Here is a 20,846-nt window from a genome sequence, read left to right on the forward strand (position 1 = left end):
AGGTCCAAAGATGAGAATCAAACCGCTATATTAATGCTTTATTTTTATTTTCTAATACCATCCTGACGTTTTTCTCATTAGTTTGTCAAATGGGAGATGATTTGGTTGGGATCGTCTGAAAAAAAAGAAAAAGTTCAAAACATTGTAAAATCTCTTTCTGACTTCTGGATTTTAACACTAAATTATTTGCCCATTACAGTGTTATTTTATTATTCTGATCCTGTTCTGATCAATATCATGTGATGGACTGCATCATTCAGTGTTTCAAATACTGCAACATTATTTTCCTCCACTTTCTCCTCATGTTCACACTGACAACGGACATTGTGTTTCATTTTGATCACTTTAATGAATTCAGCTCTGTTTCAGCATCCTTGTTTTTTTTTTTTTTTTTTTTTTTTTTTTTTTTTTAGTAAGGGACAACAAATAGACCCTTAAATTTAAGTAAACTTTGAAAAAAAAAAAAAACTTTTAAAATGTAATTTAACTGGCCGATTTCAAAACACTGCTTCAGGAAGCTTCGGAGCACAGATGAATCAGTGTGTCGAATCTGCTGTTCGGAGCGCCAAAGTCACGTGATTTCAGCCGTTGGCAGTTTGACCAGCGATCTGAATCATGATTCGACTCACTGATTCATTTATGATCCGATGCTTCCTAAAGCAGTGTTTTGAAATCGGTCATCACTAAATAAGTCGTTATTTAGATTTTTTGGCGCTCCAAAAATATTCTCGTGGCTTTATAATATTAATATTGAACCACTGTACTCACATGAACTGATTTAAATGTGTTTTTAGTACCTTTATGGATCTTGAGAGAGGAAATGTCATTGCTCCCTATGAAGGCCTCACGGAGCCATCGGATTTCAACTAAAATATCTTAATTTCTGTTCTGAAGATGAACGAAGGTCTTACGGGTGTGGAACGGCTTGAGGGTAACTGACAGAATTTAAATTTTTGGGTGAACTAACCCTTTAATCCGCTCGCGTACCTTGACACACTGCTGATTCTCGCCATAGTTTCGTTGCCAAAATGCGCGCGCATATGTTGCTACGTCATAATTGTGTACAAACAGGAAAAGGGTATATAATGAGACACTCACCTCAAGAGAAATCCCCATTTTATGATGACACAATTGTTTTATTGTTTTGTTTTTTTTTAATTTCTCTGAATGTATTTTTTCCCCAGTGTATTTCACTCAGTGCTGTTTCAGTCCTGCTATGAATCTTATGATTCTGCACTATTTCTGAGTTACTGATTAAATAATCAAGTTTGTGATTCAACTTCAAATGTTACATTTGTTCAGTTTTCAATTTAACATTTGATTTTTTTAAACGATAAAGCAAAAATACAATATAGTTTAAATTATGTATATACACCATTCAAACCACTGGGGTCTGTAAGATTTTGAAAGAAGATTCACTAAAGTTGCATTTATTTGATGAAAATACAGTAAAAAAAAAAACACTAATTTTGTAAAATATCCTATAATATTTTATCCATCTATGTCAAATGCAGCTCCTCAATAATCTGAGCAGAATATTACGTTCATGTTCCTCACATTCATTGGACGCTTCCTGTGCAGCGGCAATTGTGACGTCACTGACTCCGCCCACTCAGGTTTCTTCCTGCTTTCACGAAAGGAATGACAAACTTCGACATGCAGGTATCACTTTTACTTTAAAAGTACGCCTTGTAGAGCACAGCATATTATATAAATATGATGTACAACACAAAATTATGATTTTAGATTAATTATGAGCGCAGTTGTAACTGTATAAGCTGCAGAAGTAGATGGTTTCACTTTCATGTTTACTACAAAATTGTGTGTCTAAGATTGTTTATCTTAAGTGCAAAATGTGCAATTGTAAAATGTAACTTAACTCCACTTGTAGTTGTTATGAAGTGTGAAGGTACGTATTTCATTATTATTGGATACACATTTATTAAAATTGTGTATGTTGCTAAACTAATATCTCTAACGGACTTGGGTAAAGTTGGTTTAATATTCGCACATTCGGACTTATGATAAATTCAGACTTTCCAATAAATGTGCAATAAATTAATGTTTGCGAATTTTAAGCAGCGACATGATATTGACAACCAACGATTGTCAACTTACAACATTTTTCACAGTCGATCAAAATAGGAAAGTATTGTTTTAATGGCATATTTACTTGTGAATGTCCACTGAATGTCCAATGTAGTGTCATATGTATTCACATTAGATTTTAAAGCAACAAAATTCGTTTGCAATTAGACAAACCAGATTCAAATTGCCCGGCAAATTTGTAAAGCAAAGAACAATCATTTCTAGCTGATCAACATTATGAAAACTTGTGAAACCTTTAGGAACTTCAAAAGATAAAACAGCGAAACTCCTAATAGTACTTCCAATTAGGGGTGTAACGGTACACAAAACTCACGGTTCGGTACGTACCTCGGTTTTGAAGTCACGGTTCGGTACAGCAGGTGGAGAGAAAACTAAACATAAAATTGCTTTTTTTTTTTTATTAAACAGAGGTTTACTGAACAAATTGTGTTTTTGTCTTTAAATATATTAAATTAAATAAAAACTAAAAGTTTCTTAAGGATAAAAAAAAGATCTCTGCTAATGCTATAAACTATGTTGGGAGCCCTAACTTGAAAGAAGCCCAAACTATTAGCCTAAATTCAATTGCTTTTTATTTTTAGATAAAATAATCAACACTCAAATAACAATCAAATAACAACGAATTAACAAGCTGTGAACACTGAATGGCTTTTCTGAGGTAAATGCATCATGACATATTGTTGAATACGGACGCTTTCATTGATGTCTTTCCACCGTTGAAACACTGAATGAGCGATTACATGAGATATGACCGTTTCAGTAAGTTGTACTGAATCTTGCAACATACCTTCAGATGTTCTTTCATGTTTATTCTGTAACTAGTATTAAGGAGGAAGAGATGAACACATTCACTTGCGCTCCGCGCTCGCGCTGCCGGTTGAACTGAGGCGCCTGTACTGTGATCTGTCACCCCACATCAAAGCACATCAAAATGGCATTTTCTGTTTAAACTTCATGATTTCGTGGACAGAATTTGAAGGATGATACTTTGTTTCTTATCGAAAGTAACAAAACGCAGAGCTTATTGCGGTTATTGGTGGTGAATATTGGTTACAATGTAATGCTTCGGTACACATGTGCACCGTACCGAAAGCCCTGTACCGAAACGGTTCGGTACAAATACGTGTACCGTTACACCCCTACTTCCAATATTTCCAAATTATGTTCATTTTCATAGAGTGGGCCAATATCGTGACGATTATTTAAAATCAATCGGAAGAAGCAGATATCGTTATCGTGATTAAAATACGATTAATCGTGCAGCCCTAATTTAATTTAATTTGACTTGACATTTGATATTCAACAGTATCCTTGACATTTATTCAACGGTGCTTTTGATCTGCCTGCTTTGACACTATTCTTTAAAAGGAAAATTATATACCAATTATCAATGTAAAGCTGCTTTGACACAATCTGCATTGTAAAAAGCGCTATATAAATAAGGGTGACTTGACTTGATTAACAAGGCTATTGAATACGGATGTCCGAATGTGCGAATATAAAACCAACTTTACCCAAGTCTCAAACGGTTCTTGTTTTGTGATTAAATCAAATTTGTTTTGAGTAAATCAGTGTGTTCAGATGCTCACATCAGCATCCAAAAACAATCATTTAGTTTTTATAAGTGTAGTGATTTATATTTTTTTATATTTTTTATTTTTACAGAATACTTTTAAACAACAGCATATTAAAGTATTATCATATGAAATCTAATGTTGCACACGTGTGATAACATGATCTCATTAGTGTGTATTAATGAAGTAAAAACGAGTGTAATCTCTGACAGGATGATGAAGAGAGTCAGACAAGATGATGGACTGAAAACTGAAGAAAGAGCACAATATCATCATGTCCAGCAGAGAGAGCAGAGGTGAGAGATTATGAATAACTGAAACTACTAACTATTGAAATTATGTGCTTCATACTTGATAAAATGAATATGTTTTGTCCATATTATACCAATGTTGGTCTTGTAGATTTATTCATCATGTAATGATTTAGGTTTAAGCCTTGCGTTCTTTGCTTTTTTGGAAGAAAAAAAAGACAACAGCAGAAGCTCATCCTGCTAGTGTTAATGTTGCTGACTCGTGACTCGTTGTTTAATAAAGATGATTTAATTATACCTTGTCATTAAACCTTACAGCAGTGGTTCCCAACCACATTCCTGGAGGCCCACCAACACTGCACATTTTGCATGTCTTCACAAACGCACCTGATCAAGGTTATCAGCTCATTAGTAGTGACTCAAAGATCTAAAATGGGTGTGTCAGACAAAGGAGACATGCAAAATGTGCAGTGTTGGTGGGCTTCCAGGAATGTGGTTGTGAACCACTGCCTTACAGTATTACACTGTTTTACCTGGTTTGAGTCTGATAATAGGCTTGTTTGAGAAGAGCAAATTCTGCGCAGAACCGATCACCGGTGATCACCGCGAGATGCATGCCGATTAGAAATGTGTCCGAGGGTGCGCCGCCTTGCTCTGATGTCATGCCGACGTGTGTCAAAAAACGATCGCGAGGGCGAGGCGGACGTGTCGGAGGCCCTGTCCCAAATGGCACATTCTGGACTTGTGGACTTCCTCAGAGTCCACACTTTGGTGACGTCATGTAGTGCAGACCTATAGGGACCTTGGCGTGAGTCCACAAGGGCGCATTGAGAGGTATTTTTGGGACAGACTCGATCGTCACACCGGAAATAACGGTCTGGTTGTTTTTTGACAGGAGCTGCAGGTTCGGGGAATATGCTGCCTATTGTTGTTGTTGTTTTTACCATTTTACCTCTCCATACAGAGCCGAATAAACTGAAAGATCATCTCATCAGTCCCTTTATTAGATAAATATCACAAATTTCTTATACAAATATAATATTTAGCATCGAGAACAGGTTTCTTTTCTTTTGCAAAATATTATCTCCATGTCAACTACACAGCCTGCTTTTGCTCATGCCACCTGGGCATTAGACAATACATGCTTATTTAAATAATGTATACGGTTGTAATAATACATAATGTTCCATTTGAACTAAGATTACAATTTGAACACATAATAAACATGTGCGTGAATTTCAGATGAATTTACTGGTTTAAATATAAATACTAGGTTTACATATGACTCAGTAAAGCCCTGACATTCGGTTCTATTTATTTAAAGGGATACTCCACCGTTTTTTCATATTAAACTATGTTATTCCCTTAACTAAGACGAGTTGATACATACCTCTCTCGTCTCAGTGCGTGCACTAAATCGCTCTGTCTTGCGGCGAAACTTTGTTAGCACTTAGCTTAGCCCAGTTCATTCAATAGGGGCCAAGCAGAGAAGCTACCAAACACCTCCACGTTTTCCCTATTTAAATACAGTTACTCGAGTAGTGTAACTCGACCTAGGACGGTGACACAAAACAAAACGTTGCGCTTTTCTAAGCGTGTAAAATTGATAACTATATTGTACGGCGGAATACCATAGCAAGTGCTCGGGAGCACTTTGACTTGGCGCAGTAATATCTTCACTCGTGAAAAGTCCTCAGTTTTGCCGCGAGACAGAGCGATTTAGTGCATGCACTTAGACGAGAGAGGTATGTATCAACTCGTCTTAGTTAAGGGAATAACATAGTTTAATATGAAAAAACGGTGGAGTATCCCTTTAATGAATCATAATTTGATCATATTATTCAATGTGCTATTATTATGTTTGAGATATCAACCACTGGTCGATGACCATAATGTTTGTATAAACTGTAGGTAACAACTGGTAAAATCTACACCTAGGTCATAAAAACCGTAATGATACCGACACTTAAATACTTTCTTCTCAGCCATGTCATCAATTGCTCTTGAGCGAAATCTCCTCCCATCCATTGTCTGTTTGGCATTTCGCTAGGATTCCTGGGTAGTTAAAGTGTGCGGAGCCTGCATCTATGCAGGCTTTGCTGAAGACCGCTTCAAGGGTACAAAGGGGGCGCTGCTGAGCACACTTCAGAGCATTAAAATGCTGAATGGGATGGGCAACTTCAGTCCTGGAGGGCCACTGCCCAGCAGAGTTTTGAATCCCATCTTTTGAATGGAAATAAATAACAAGTACTTTGGATGTATTGTTCATTATGTTTATTTTCATATACAGTGGCATGAAAAAGTATGTGATCCACTTGCAGAATCTGTGAAAATGAGAATTATTTTAATAAAATAAGAGGGTTAATAAAAAAATGCATGTTATTTTTTGTTTAGTACTGTCCTGAGTAACATATTTTACATAAAAGATGTTTGCATTTAGTTCACAAGACAAAACAATAGCTGAATTTATTAAAATAACCCCATTCATAAGTATGTGAACCATTGATTCTCAATACTGTGTGTGGTTACCTGATGATCCACGACTGTTTTTGTGTTTTGTGATGGTTGTTCATGAGTCTCTTGTTTGTCCTGAGCAGTTAAACTGAGCTCTGTTCTTCAGAAAAATCCTCCAGGTCCTGCAGATTCATCAGTTTTCAAACATTTTTGTATATTTGAACCCTTTCCAGAACAACCATCACAAAACAAACAAGCAGTCGTGGATCATCAGGTAACCACACACAGTATTGAGAATCAATGCTTCACATACTTATGAACGGGGTTATTTTAATAAATTCAGCTATTGTTTTGTCTTGTGAACTAAAATGCAAACATCTTTTATGTAAAATATCTTACTCAGGACAGTACTAAACAAAAAATAACATGCATTTTCTTATTTTATTAAAATAATTCTCATTTTCACAGATTCTGCAAGCGGTTCACATACTTTTTCATGCCACTGTAAAAGCAACAGAACTTAAATTACATCCAGTTTATCAGCAACACAGCACACAAGTGTGAATCCCACGATATCCGCCATTGATCTCGTAGGTTCTGATCCACTACGAGAACAGAGAACCTGCACTTTTTTCACTCCTCCCCTCACTGCAGCCGCCTACTCTCGGCTGAACTTCAGGCGAGGCTAGGCGCATCTTAAACAAGCCTATTGCCTGTCCCTGTATTTCACTGTATGTTTACTGCCACAACATTAAAAAAACTACTTTAGAGAATAATTAAATCATTTATTTTTTAAACTGTTCTTGTGTTTTGTAGTTATGTAGATATTGTGTCATATTGAAGATTTAAAAGTAAGTGTTTTTGTTTCTGCAGCTGCTGTTCGTGGTTTTGCTCACAAGAGAAGTCAGAGCAAAGAGGGAGACCCTCCTCTCAGTAAGTCCTTAACATTGATTAACCTTGATTAAAAGCATGTGGTAATTGTGGACAAACTTGGTCCCTTTAAAACAAGGCCATATTTCTATTTCTGTTGGTGATTTTGATGCATTGAAAGATGTATGTGCTATATTGTAAATATCACACATGTTGTGTTTCAGTGAGCGATGTGACTCCTCTGAGGATTGTTCTTCTGGGGAAGAGCGTGTCAGAAAACAGTGAAGTTGGAAACTTCCTGTTGGGACGAGCAGCGTTTGACAGTGAAGCTCCTCCAGATGTTGTAGAGAGACTCAGAGGAAGATTGAAGGACAGACATGTGATGGTCATCAACAGTCCTCAGCTGCTCCAGACAAACATCTCAGATCATCACATCACACTGACAGTGAGAGAGAGTGTGAATCTGTCTCATCCAGGACCTCATGTCTTCATACTCGTACTGCAGTATAAAGACTTCACTGAGGAGGAAATGACAAGAGTGAAATATGTGCTGGAGAAATTCAGTGAAGAGGCGATTAAACGCACTATAGTGATCACGACTGATGAAGGAGCATCTGTGAAAACTAATGAATTAATTCATCAGTTCACTGCAGAGTGTGGAGGAGGACATGTTCAGCTTGATAATGAAATAGAGAGACTGATCTCTGGAGTATCTCAACAACTAGAGAAGATACTCAGAGGAAACAATGAAGATTTTCTCACATGTGATTATGATGCAGAAGAAACACTGGTGGATGAAGATCTGAGCAGATCTTTTGCTTCACTCAGAACAGAGGAAGATCCTGATGGTGAGGACACTCTTTCTTTGGAGTTAACTAGTATTGAAGTTTTTCCTAATTTTGAAAAATAAAAAAAAATGAACTACAGATACTCTGTCAACAAGTTATTAAACATCTGGGGCTGTATTCACAAAACATTTTACCACTAAGAGTTCTCCTAAATAGCAGTAAAAGTTCTTAGCTAAGAGTTTTCTCTTAAAACCTATTCACAAAGCTGCTGAGACAAACTTTTACTAAGGAATAGACTTGAAGTCTTAAGCTAAGAGAAAGGGCGTGGTTGACCTCGTTGCTATGGAGTAAACACACAGTGATTGGCTGATGGGGGAGGAGTCAGTGATTTAATCATAGAAATATTGTAGAATGAGGTGTCATGTTTCCATATTAAAATAAAGGTTTTAAAATACAAATGTTGCCCTATTCAAATAAATATTTTTTTTTAATACAAATGTTGCCATATTGTTGCTAGTACAGTGGGTATGGAAAGTATTCAGACCCCCTTAAATTTTTCACTCTTTGTTATATTGCAGCCAATTGCTAAAATCATTTAAGTTCATTTTTTTTCCTCATTAATGTACACACAGCACCCCACATTAACAGAAAAACAGAATTGTTGACATTTTTGCAGATTTATTAAAAAAGAAAAACTGAAATATCACATGATCCTAAGTATTCAGACCCTTTGCTCAGTATTTAGTAGAAGCACCCTTTTGATCTAATACAGCCATGAGTCTTTTTGGGAAAGATGCAACAAGTTTTTCACACCTGGATTTGGGGATCCTCTGCCATTTCTCCTTGCAGATCCTCTCCAGTTCTGTCAGGTTGGATGGTAAATGTTGGTGGACAGCCATTTTTAGGTCTCTCCAGAGATGCTCAATTGGGTTTAAGTCAGGGCTCTGGCTGGGCCATTCAAGAACAGTCACAGAGTTGTTGTGAAGCACTCCTTCATTATTTAAGCTGTGTGCTCATTGTCATTGTCTTGTTGGAAGGTAAACCTTCAGCCCAGTCTGAGGTCCTGAGCACTCTGGAGAAGGTTTTCGTCCAGGATATCCCTGTACTTGCAACCAGTCGTCCTGTCCCTGCAAACACCCCCACAGCATGATGCTGCCACCACCATGCTTCACTGTTGGGACTGTATTGGACAGGTGATGAGCAGTGCCTGGTTTTCTCCACACATACCGCTTAGAATTAAGGCCAAAAAGTTCTATCTTGGTCTCATCAGACCAGAGAATCTTATTTCTGGTCTGGTGGAGGGCTTTCTACAACTTTCTCCCATCTCCCGACTGCATCTCTGGAGCTCAGCCACAGTGATCTTTGGGTTCTTCTTTACCTCTCTCACCAAGGCTCTTCTCCCCCGATAGCTCAGTTTGGCCGGACGGCCAGCTCTAGGAAGGGTTCTGGTCGTCTTCCATTTAAGGATTATGGAGGCCACTGTGCTCTTAGGAACCTTAAGTGCAGCAGAAATTTTTTGTAACCTTGGCCAGATCTGTGCCTTGCCACAATTCTGTCTCTGAGCTCTTCAGGCAGTTCCTTTGACCTCATGATTCTCATTTGCTCTGACATGCACTGTGAGCTGTAAGGTCTTATATAGACAGGTGTGTGGCTTTCCTAATCAAGTCCAATCAGTATAATCAAACACAGCTGGACTCAAATGAAGGTGTAGAACCATCTCAAGGATGATCAGAAGAAATGGACAGCACCTGAGTTAAATATATGAGTGTCACAGCAAAGGGTCTGAATACTTAGAACCATGTGATATTTCAGTTTTTCCTTTTTCATAAATCTGCAAAAATGTCAACAATTCTGTGTTTTTCTGTCAATATGGGGTGCTGAGTGTACATTAATGAGGGAAAAATGAACTTAAATGATTTTAGCAAATGGCTGCAATATAACAAAGAGTGAAACATTTAAGGGGGTCTGAATACTTTCCGTACCCACTGTATATATAGTTAATTGTCCGCCTCTTGGATGTCTGCATCTCAAGAGAATTTCTCCTAAATCGGCAAGTTAGGAGCTGGACAAACATAAAGATTTATTCATAATCCATCACTGTGTGTTGTGAATCATACTGTATAGTTAAGGATATCAAATACATTAAATTTGAGTTAAAATATTAAACTAACAAGTAAGTCTGAGTTTGAGACTTACTTGTTAGTTGATTCTTAATTTCTTTGAAGATTAAGTAAAGCATAATTGCATAAAACAGAAATCTATGAACTGATTGGACATCCCGTTTACAGTAGAAATGATTTGATTTAGTTGATTCAATAGAAATGAAATCTGACACAAATAATATCTAAATATGTTGTAGTAACACATGTTTCTGTGTTTAAGGAGGTGTCAGTGACATTAGACAGCAGAAGCTGAACATGTTCCTGTGTGGAAGTGATGAAACACTGAAGAAATCTGTATCAAAACTCATAAGAGAGAAGAAACACGTGGATCTTCATGGACGTCAGATCAGTCTGGTGGATCTTCCAGCTCTGTTCAACACTCGTCTCTCAGAGGAGGAAGTGATGCGTCAGACTCTCCGCTGTGTGTCTCTCTGTGATCCTGGATTCCATGTTTTCCTCCTCATTATTCCTGATGCTCCACTCAATAATGAAGATAAAGCAGAAATGGAGGAGATCCAGAGGATCTTCAGCTCCAGAATCAACAAACACATGATGATCCTCATAATGCAGAGTTCAGAGCATCAGACAGCAGAACTCAATGAAGAAACACAGTCTGTCATAGAGAGATTTGGAGGTCGACATCATTTCTTTGGTCTCAACACACAAGTGTCCACATTGATGGAGAACATTGAGAAGATGCTGGAAGAAAACAGAGGAGAGTTTTTCTCCACAGAGACATTTCTGGAGGCGCAGATGAAAAAACTGATGAAATATGAAGAGATGAAGAAGAAAATTCATTCACTGGAGACACATACACTGTCACAAGGTAATGAGCAGAAAATCAGTTTGTCTTAATCATTAGGGCTAGAAAAATTACAAAAAAAAATGAATTTTACATTTAAAGTGCCCCCATTATGGATTTTTGAAAATTACTTTTCATGTAGTGTGTAGCTTAGCTCTAAATGAATGAAAACATCCTCCAAAGTTTTAAATCTGAAAGTGTACCATATATAAAGTTATTATCTCTCAGAGTCGACTCTGAGTCTATTAAACAAGTTATTTGTAAAAAAAAATCCCAAGCCGTTTCATTGTGACATCACAACGAAACATTGGCATAATGCCCGCCTACTTATTGTGCGTGTAGACGCCAGGGAAAATTAATTTTTTTAACAATACCACAGCAGAATCTTTTGTTGTGTTCCCGTCATTTTACTGATGACTGCTTCTCAAACCTCTGAGAGTTTAACACAGGATTTACAAAACACTTGGTCTTAAAATATGGATCAATGCCAAGTTTATGTGGATCAGCTTGCTCCTCTGAATCTCAACCTGTAAGTATGATTAATAATTGATGTTTATAATTTCTAGCGATCATTAAAAAAAAAAAAAATTATGTTGTGTAATGTGCACCTAATCCTGCTAACCGGCTAACTAATGTTTCTGTAGTTCTAATATTCAGATGTGGGTCAAATATTTTCTAAAAATGTGTCAATTAATGCAACTTGTCTGTCTTATTACTTGGAGTAATGATCAAGATGGAGCACGACTTTTGTTTACTGAGTGTAAAGCATTATTAGCTATTCACGTTTGTGGTTGGCTAACATGGGAGTTTACAACACACAAAACAAACAGTTGTTTTTTCCTCTGCGTTTTTATTATTTCAGTAGAGTGGAGCTCTCTCTCTATTGTAATAGGATGTTAAGATGCTAGTCCATGCTAACTAGTTGAGTATTCTCTCTGTATACACCCCTTGTAATGTCAAACAATGTTATAGCCATTTTTCTTTGTTAATAGTTATGATGAAAAAGTCTGTACACATCTAGCCTAAATGTTTATCTTATGTTAGAGGTTTTCAGCTTCACTTGGCATTCTGATACAGTTCCCAAAGGTGCACCTACATAAAGTATAACAGAGACGCTGCTATCATGTCTTATAAATAACTAAGGTGACACTTACCATAGAAAAACGTCCTACTCCAGTCGTGATTGCGAAATCAGTTTCTGGTTGATCGACTACTTCAGATGTTTAGAAGCAATCAAGCCAACAATAATATCATAGAAATATATCTATAGAAAGCTTGAAATGTCTACTTTTTAAATAAAATAATTAAAAATGAAATAAATAGGCTACTCTCCGATTATGTAATTCTAATTCTAATCTCTTGCTGTTTTTGTCACATTCATAATCATTACTTTTGTCGGTTCTTTATGACGAGTGCTATAGCCTCATGGTTTATTCTCTCTATATTTAAGAAATTTAATTAATATAAATGTGATTAGTCAACTAATGGCTTAAATGAACAACTACTAGTTGACTTAAAAAAAACGTCTCAGGTTATGTATGTAACCATAGTTTCCTGAGATAGGGAATGAGACGCTGCGTCCGATAGGAACGCTTTGGGAACTTCTCCAGCGTGATAGTGTCTGATGCACGAGATGTCAGCTAGTCCAATGGCGAGAGTGAATGTCACGGGCGGGTGATGTCATGACCAGAAAAGGATAAATACACATCTGGCGAGACCAGCTTCAGCTAAAACTGCTGAAGCAAATCGATCACAGGGATGCAGGGAGTATGGCAACGCAATGCAGCGTCTCGTTCCCTGTCTCAGGGAACTATGGTTACATATGTAACCTGAGACGTTTCCTTTCTATATAATTTGCAGGACCCAACGTGAGATATTTTGAAGAGATTTCCACTCTACCAGAAAATCTACTAAGGGAACCAGCCTCTCGAGGCTGGCCTCTGGTGTTTTGTTTACAGCAGATTTTTGATGTAAATTTATCCTCCTCAGAGGATGTGACGCAATGTCGTGTTGTTCTGAACACTGCATCACTAAGCCTCAAAGCACCTGAGGTGACGGTGTTAGCAGAATGGTCCCCTGAGGGCCATGAGGTGGAACGGGCACCGTATAATGAGGTCTGTGTCGCACCACCCCGTGTGGGGCTGCCCTCAGAAGTCTGACGCCACTGGTGTCAGAACTTCTGCCCAGCCTTCTTCGCCTGAAGCAAAACCCTTAGGTCTGTCTTCGGCTTGGAAGGCCATCCCGGTCCACAGTGTCTTTGGGGTGTAGCACAAGAGGCGACACTCTCTTTCTGCTGCTCTCGGTATGAGGAGGTATATGGCTGGGGCTACTCACGCCTAGCAGCCCCAGAAGGTGGATGGCAGCGTGGTAAATACTTTTTGAATGCCTCCGCCTGATTTTTAGCTTCCTGGAACCTGTCGACGACAGATCCCCTCCCCGCCATCCAATTCCTTCAAAGGTCTGCTTTGTATGCTTGCAAAACAGCCATAGTATGCAAGCACGCACCTGCCTGACCTGCTGCCTTGTACACTTCTACCACTAACCGTGATGTAGCATTTAGTGGTTTTGTGGGAAGTGTGGGGGCCTTCAGGGACAATGCTGAACCTGGGGACAGAAGAAGCTGCGGGGTGGGCTTCCGACACCAGAGAGGCATCTGCCCGGGGAAGGCTGAGAAAGAGCACTCGTGCCCGTCTCAAGCCCCGCTGACGGATCCATCTGCGAGCCCCACGTCATCTTTCCCCAGAGCCGTGGGGAACGCTTGTCTGCGCACTTTCCTCGAAAAGTGTGAGGCCGGAGTGGAGCGCCCTCAGAGGAAGCTTCTCACAATGCACAATTCAGCCCCCTCGAAGGCTGAAAGAGCATGCTCCGCTCCCAAACACATAACGCACACATCATGTGTATCCCCACCTGTGAGAAAACGAGGGCAGGGAGGATCTGTGCTTAGGCAGAGCTCAACTGAGCTCAGTTAAATTAACGCGGCATTTTTTTGTCAGTAACAGTGTAGTAACGGGAAAAATTAGTTTGATTACTCGTTACTGAAAAAAGTAACGCCGTTATTCCCATTACTGCATGTATATAACGTGATATCTTACCTGTTCTTTTTCTCTTTCCCCGTTTAGTAATGTCAGTTTAACAACCAGATAACAGAAACGGCGAAAAACACCAAAGAGAAAAGATCGAATGGGCCATTATACACTGAATTATCAAAGAACACAGACTTAATCAACAGGGTATCAAACACAAAGATGGTACAGTTCAAACAAACACACGAGTCAATCACCAAAAACAATAGAATGTGTGGCATGCCAGAGAACTCCCGCTTCCTGCAGAGGAGCACTCTTTATAATCAACTAGCATGCCCTCATTGGTGAAGCTGCGCGGTGTCGTCACAGTGATTGGCAAAGGATTGGACCACCTGCATCAGCCTGCTGAAACGAAACTAAAGACAGAGAAAAAAAAAATAGGGAAGAGAACAAACAAAATACCATACCCAAAACAAATAATAACATGGGATGTAACAGTGCTAAAATGTATTAAGCTGTTTTAGATACAGAAAAGGAAAAAGGCTCTACATTTTAGTGTTGGATTTGGTTTAAATATAACAAAGAAAACATTTTACTCATCGAAATAAGGAAACAGGTTAAAAGTGCTCATTGTACCCCAAGATGTTTTCTTAAATTTCAGTATGATTTGTTCTGTTTTTAATTTAAAGGTTCAAGAGAAAACACAGATGAAGTGAGGATTGTGTTGCTGGGAAAAACTGGAGTTGGGAAAAGTGCAACTGGAAACACAATCTTAGGAAGAGACGCGTTTACAGCAAAAACATCTCAAGAATCAGTGACTAAAGAGAGTCATCTGAAATCAACGGCCGACACATTACTGTGATCGACACTCCAGGACTGTTTGATACTGAACTGAGTAATGAGGAGATCCAGAGAGAAATCAGACACTGCATCTCCATGATCCTGCCTGGACCACATGTGTTCATCATTGTGCTCAATTTAGGACAACGATTCACTCAAGAAGAAGCAGCATCAGTGAAGATCATCCAAGAGACGTTTGGTGAGAAATCCTTAAAGTACACCATGGTGCTCTTCACCAGAGGAGACGATCTCAAGGACCAAACTATTGAACAGTGTTTGGGAAAACCTGGATCTCCTTTGATGAATCTGATTGAAGCGTGTGGAAACAGATTCCATGTGTTCAATAATAATCAGATTGGAGACCGAACACAGGTGTCTGATCTACTGGAGAAGATAGACAACATGGTGACAGCGAACGGAGGGAGTTTCTACTCTTGTAAGATGTTCAGAGAGATGGAGAGAGAGAAACAAGAACAACAGATGAAGGTCCTGATGGACAGAGTCAGAGAAAGAGAAGAACTGATAAACAGACTAGAAGAAGAGATGAAAAGAGAACAAGAGAAATATAAAAATAATATTGAGCAACTAAAGCAAGAAAAAGAGAAAGTAAAAACAGAAAAAGAAAAACTTCAGATCAAATACGACACAGAAACAGAAAGACTCATGAACAGACTAGAGAATGAGAGGAAGAAGAGAGAAGAATATAATGAGAGAGAAGAACAATATAAAATCCAAATAAAAGAGAAAGAGAGAGAGATACGAGATGAGATGAGACGAGAAAGAGAGGAATGGGAGAAACAGAAACAAGAGGAAAAGACAAGAAGAGAAGAGCATGAGAAAAGAAGAGAGAAAATTCAATCTAAACATGAAGCAGAAGAAAACAAGATGATGAAGATGATGATAATGGAGAAAGTGGAGAAACTGAACAGAGAAAGAGAAGAACTGATAAACAAACTAGAAGAAGAGAAAGAGAGAATAAAAATGATGATGGAGGAAGAACGACAGAATGATGAAAAGGAGAGAAATAGAAGAGAAGAACTCAAAAGAGAAATAAGAGAGCAAGAGAAACATCAGAGAGAGATACGAGACGAGATGAGACGAGAACGAGAGACATTCAAACATGAAATAGAGGAAATTAAGAAAGAAACAGAGAAAATAAAAACAGAAAAAGATAAACTAAAGATCGATTACGAGACAGAAAGAGACAGACTGATGAACAGAATAGAGAATGAACGACAGAATCATGATGAAGAGAGAAAGAGAAGAGAAGAAGAGTTTAATGAAAGAGAAGAGCGATATAAAAGAGAATTGAAAGCGAAAGAAGAACTGATTAAGAAACAAAAAGAAGAGAAAGAAAGAATGAAGATGATGATGGAGGAGGAACGACAGAATCAAGACAAAGAGAGAAAGAGAAGAGAAGAAGAACTCAAAAGAGAAATTAGAGAACAAGAGAAACATCAGAGAGAGATACGAGACGAGATGAGACGAGAACGAGAGACATTCAAACATGAAATAGAGGAAATGAAGAAAGAAAAAGAGAATCTTCTGATCAAATATGAATCAGAAACAGACAGACTGATGAACAGAACAGAGAATGAAAGGAAGAAAAGAGAAGAAGAATTCAGAGAGAGAGAAGAAAGATACAAAACACTAATGAAAGAGAAAGAAGAGAATGAGGAAAAGATGCGTGAGGAGATGAAGAGAGAACGAGAGGAATGGGAGAAACAGAAACTAGAGGAAAAGAAGGGAAGAGAAGAAGAGAAACAAAAATGTAAGCAATAAAAACCTTTTAACAAACTGTAAGTTGAAATGATAACTGGCGTGTGTTGACATAATATTGTGCTAATTCAGTATTTACAATCATCCAGCAGCTCTTGATGGTCTGAGAATATGAACACTGATAAATGAGTCTCCAAACGCTTCATTCACTGAATCTTTTACAAGCTAAAAACACTGATAAACTGCTGAACTTAAAGCCCAAAATATACTTCAGTTTGTATGCATTTGCTAGGATTTGAGTACAGTGTGAGTGACGTCAGTTTCATCATTAAAATAAGTTTGTAATCAGAATCCTCAATCAGGCGACACTGGATCTGACTGTGGTTTTTACAGTCAAAGAAGAAACAGAAAAGATGGAACAACAACAAACTACTGGAGATGAAACAACAGACACCTGCATTTTCAAGTGATTGTGTGAGAGATTAAACTCTAGTTGAAAAGAATCCAGAGACATGTTAAAGGGATAGTTCACCCAAAAATGAAAATTTGATGTTTATCTGCTTACCCCCAGAGCATCCAAGATGTATGTGTCTTTGTTTCTTCAGTAGAACACAAATTATGATTTTTTACTCCAACCGTTGCTGTCTGTCAGTCAAATAATGCTAGTGGATGGGAACTTCTACAATAACAGTAAATAAAACTTGCTTAGACAAGTCCAAATTAAACCCTGCAGCTCGTGACGACACATTGATGTCCTAAGACAAGAAATGATCGGTTTGTGCGAGAAACCAAACACTATATCATTTTTTACCTCTAATACACCACTATGTCCAACGGCATTCATCACTCGATTCGTTTGGTCTGATCGCGCTCTGACAACGGCAGTGATGTCTCGCTCTCATTGAAGTATATGCGTGAGACATCACTGCCACTGTCAGAGCGCGATCAGACCAAACGAATCGAGTGATGAATGCTGTTGGACATAGTGGTGTTTTAGAGGTAAAAAATGATATAAATACTGTTCGGTTTCTCACACAAACCGATCGTTTCGTGTCTTAAGACATCAATGTGTCGTCACGAGCCGCAGGGTTTAATTTGGATTTGTATGTCGTGTTTTATTTACTCTTATAGTCCAAGTTCCCGCTGACTTGCATTATACCACTGACAGACGGCAGCGGTTGCAGTTAAAAATCATCATTTGTGTTCTACTGAAGAAACAAAGACACCTACATCTTGGATGCGCTGGGGGTAAGCAGATAAACATCAATTTTTCATTTTTGGGTGAACTATCCCTTTAATTAGATATAACTTCTGGAGAGAAAAATACAGAAACTGGACAAGGATGAAACTTTAGTGTGTCGAGCTCTTGTGTTCAAAGAGAGAACCCCTAGCAGATTTTTTACTCTTGTCAGACACAGATTGGATGTTCATGTAAACAAAACAATGCATTACTCTTTCTTTTAAAACAAAAACTGATTCCACTTGTTACTGATATAGATATGCAATATGTTGAAAAACACCAAGTTTAAACCTGTATATTAATACATGAAATCTTCTGACGTGGTTTTCAGGTGCTGAAGGTGAAGAAGATGATCAGGAGTGTCTAAGAATTCTGCTTATCGGAAGGAACGGAAATGGAAAGAGTGCAACAAGAAACACTATTCTGGGAAAAGAGGAGTTTGTGAGTCAAGCAAGCATGGATTCAGTAATGTCTGTGTGTCAGAAGAGAGTTGGTGAAGTTGATGGTCGATCAGTAGCTGTTGTTGATACTCCAGGACTGTTTGACATGACACTGTCAAATGATCAAGTGGTGGAAGAAATAGTGAAATGTGTTTCACTGTCGTCACCTGGACCTCATGTGTTTGTCATTGTGTTGAGTTTGGGAAGATTCACTAAAGAAGAAACAGACACTGTAGATCTGATAAAGAAGATCTTTGGTCCAAAAGCTGCTCAGTTCAGCATCGTTCTGTTCACTAGAGGAGATGATCTCGAGGATGAGTCTATAGAAGATTATGTGAAGAGAAGTAACTCTGCTGAACTGAAGAAACTGATCAGAGATTGTGGAAACAGATTCCTGGCTTTCAATAACAGAGAGAAACGAGACAGATCTCAAGTGATTCAACTGTTAAACATGATAGAAGAGTTGAAAAATACTAATAAGGGTCGATACTTCACTAACAGAATGTTTGAGGAGGCAGAGATGAGCATTAAAAAGAGAATGGAAGAAATAATGGAAGAGAGAGAAAGAGAAATTCAGACTCAGAAAGAAGAATTACAAGCCAAATATGAGAGAGAAAGGAAAGACATGATGAAGAGACTCAAGGAAGAGAAACAAAGAGCTGATGAGGAGAGAAAGAAAATGGAGAATCAACTGAGAGAAAAAGAGGAAAAACTCAGAAAAGAGTTTGAAGAGAAAGAAAAAGAAGAACAGAAGAAACGAGAGATTGAAAACCAGAAACGACCAAAAGAGGAAAAACAGCAAAGAGCTGAATATCATCAGAAAATAGAAGAGATGAAGAGAGAGATTGAAAAACAGAGATTACAGTATGAAAAACAACAAAAAGAAAGAGAAGAAGAAGATAGAAAGAGAGAAGAAAAATACAGACAAGATCAAGAAAAGATGAAAAATGAACAAGAACTAATTATAGCTCAGTTACAAATGAAACAAAAAGAAGAAATTAAAAAAAAAGAATCTGAGGAGCAAAGGAGGATTAAAGAAGAAGATGAAGAGAGACAGAGATGGGAGAGAAAAATAAAAGAGGCTGAAAATGACAGAAAAGAGATTCAAGAGGAAATTAAACAACAGCAGAGAGAATGGGAGGATGAAAAGAAACGACAGATGAGAGAACGAGAGGAAGAGGAAAGAAAGAGAAAAGAGAAACACGAGGAACAACTGAGAGAAAAACAAGAAGAACTGGAGAAAATGAAAAAGAGATTTGAAGGAGAGAGAGAAGAAGAAAGACAGAAGATAGAGGAGGAGAGACAGAAACAGAGACATGAACGAGAAGGAAAAGAGAGAGAATATGAGGAAAAGAAAACTGTAATGAAAAGACATTATGAACAACTAGAACAAGAGAGAAAAGAGGAGTGGGAGAGAAGAAAACGAGAAGATGATGAGAGACGAGAAGAAGAGAGAAAGAGATGGAAGAAAATGATTGAAGATCTGAAACAAGAGCGAGAAGAAGAGATCAAGAGAAGAGAAAGAGAGGAGAAGGAGAGAGAAGAGAAAGAGAGAGAAGAAATGAAACAGAAACATGAAGAGGAAATAAAAGACATGAAGAAGAAACATCAAGATAAAGCCAGAAAACAAGCAGAAGGATTTGTTTTAAGAAAAAGAAACCTGCTTAAAGAACAAAATGAAACACTGAAAAAGAAAGAAGAAATAAAACACCTGCAAGAGCAAGTTAATATGAGGAATAAATCTGACTGCGTCATTCTGTGATGTTTCTGAAAACTTCAACAATAGACTCAAATAACAATATTAATGTTACATTTTCAAATGTTCTATAGATGTTTCCTAAACATGTGATGTTTCTGTTCACTGCTGTATGATTTGATTGTCCAGAATTTGAAAACATCAGTCATACACAGTTTCCTTCAGCCTGATTTCTGAACTGAATTACTCACTAGTGCTGTTATAGTATTAGGATACTCTTCTGAACCATTCAGACACATCACCGTGTTTACATGTGCATTTGTTTATTCTGTCTATACATGATTAAAATTAATTTATGTTGTGTTTGTTATTATGGGATTTTTTTCTTAATAGTAACAACTATGTGTTATTAACATTATCACATTGGTATCTTATATAACACAAAGGTCATTCTTTGATATTTGGCTGGAACAGATAAACTATATGGCTGATCATTTTCTACATTTTCAAGAATATTGATGAAGAGTACATGGCATTGTCTTACTCGCTGTACATAATCGCACGAAGAAGAAGATGAGTATTCTAGAAAGTCTTCCAGAAAGGGTAGCTACAACATAACATAGACAAGACCGGACAACATGCACTGAAAACACAGGAGCTAAAATACACGGGTAAATGAGGAGATAACTGGTGATGCAGCTGAGAGTGATGGCAAATCATATTAGTAACCATGGCAACAAAGGAGAAGCAGGAAAACTAAACAAAGAAACACATGTGACTGAAAGTGACAAATTAAAAGTCCATGAAAATGAAACTAACTAAACAGAACCGTGACAGGCACAATAACTATCATAAATTAATTACTAATAAGGTCTGTT

General features: G+C 37.9%; 2 protein-coding genes across 2 annotated transcripts in view; both read left to right on the forward strand.

Annotated features, from left to right (window-relative positions):
- Positions 1 to 20,846, forward strand: part of LOC137017073 (zinc finger protein 502-like) — a 634,288-nt gene that overhangs the window by 369,374 nt on the left and 244,068 nt on the right. The window lies entirely within an intron of this gene.
- Positions 1,612 to 20,268, forward strand: LOC137017075 (trichohyalin). Its single transcript, XM_067381012.1, is given in 8 exon segments — positions 1,612 to 1,662; positions 3,896 to 3,979; positions 7,262 to 7,321; positions 7,483 to 8,106; positions 10,429 to 11,034; positions 14,723 to 14,857; positions 14,860 to 16,644; positions 18,164 to 20,268. Coding segments are annotated over 7 exon segments (5,103 nt in total). The 5' UTR covers positions 1,612 to 1,662; positions 3,896 to 3,957; the 3' UTR covers positions 20,035 to 20,268.

The sequence above is a fragment of the Chanodichthys erythropterus genome, chromosome 3 (assembly GCF_024489055.1).
Source record: "Chanodichthys erythropterus isolate Z2021 chromosome 3, ASM2448905v1, whole genome shotgun sequence".
In the NCBI taxonomy this organism is placed as follows: domain Eukaryota; kingdom Metazoa; phylum Chordata; class Actinopteri; order Cypriniformes; family Xenocyprididae; genus Chanodichthys; species Chanodichthys erythropterus.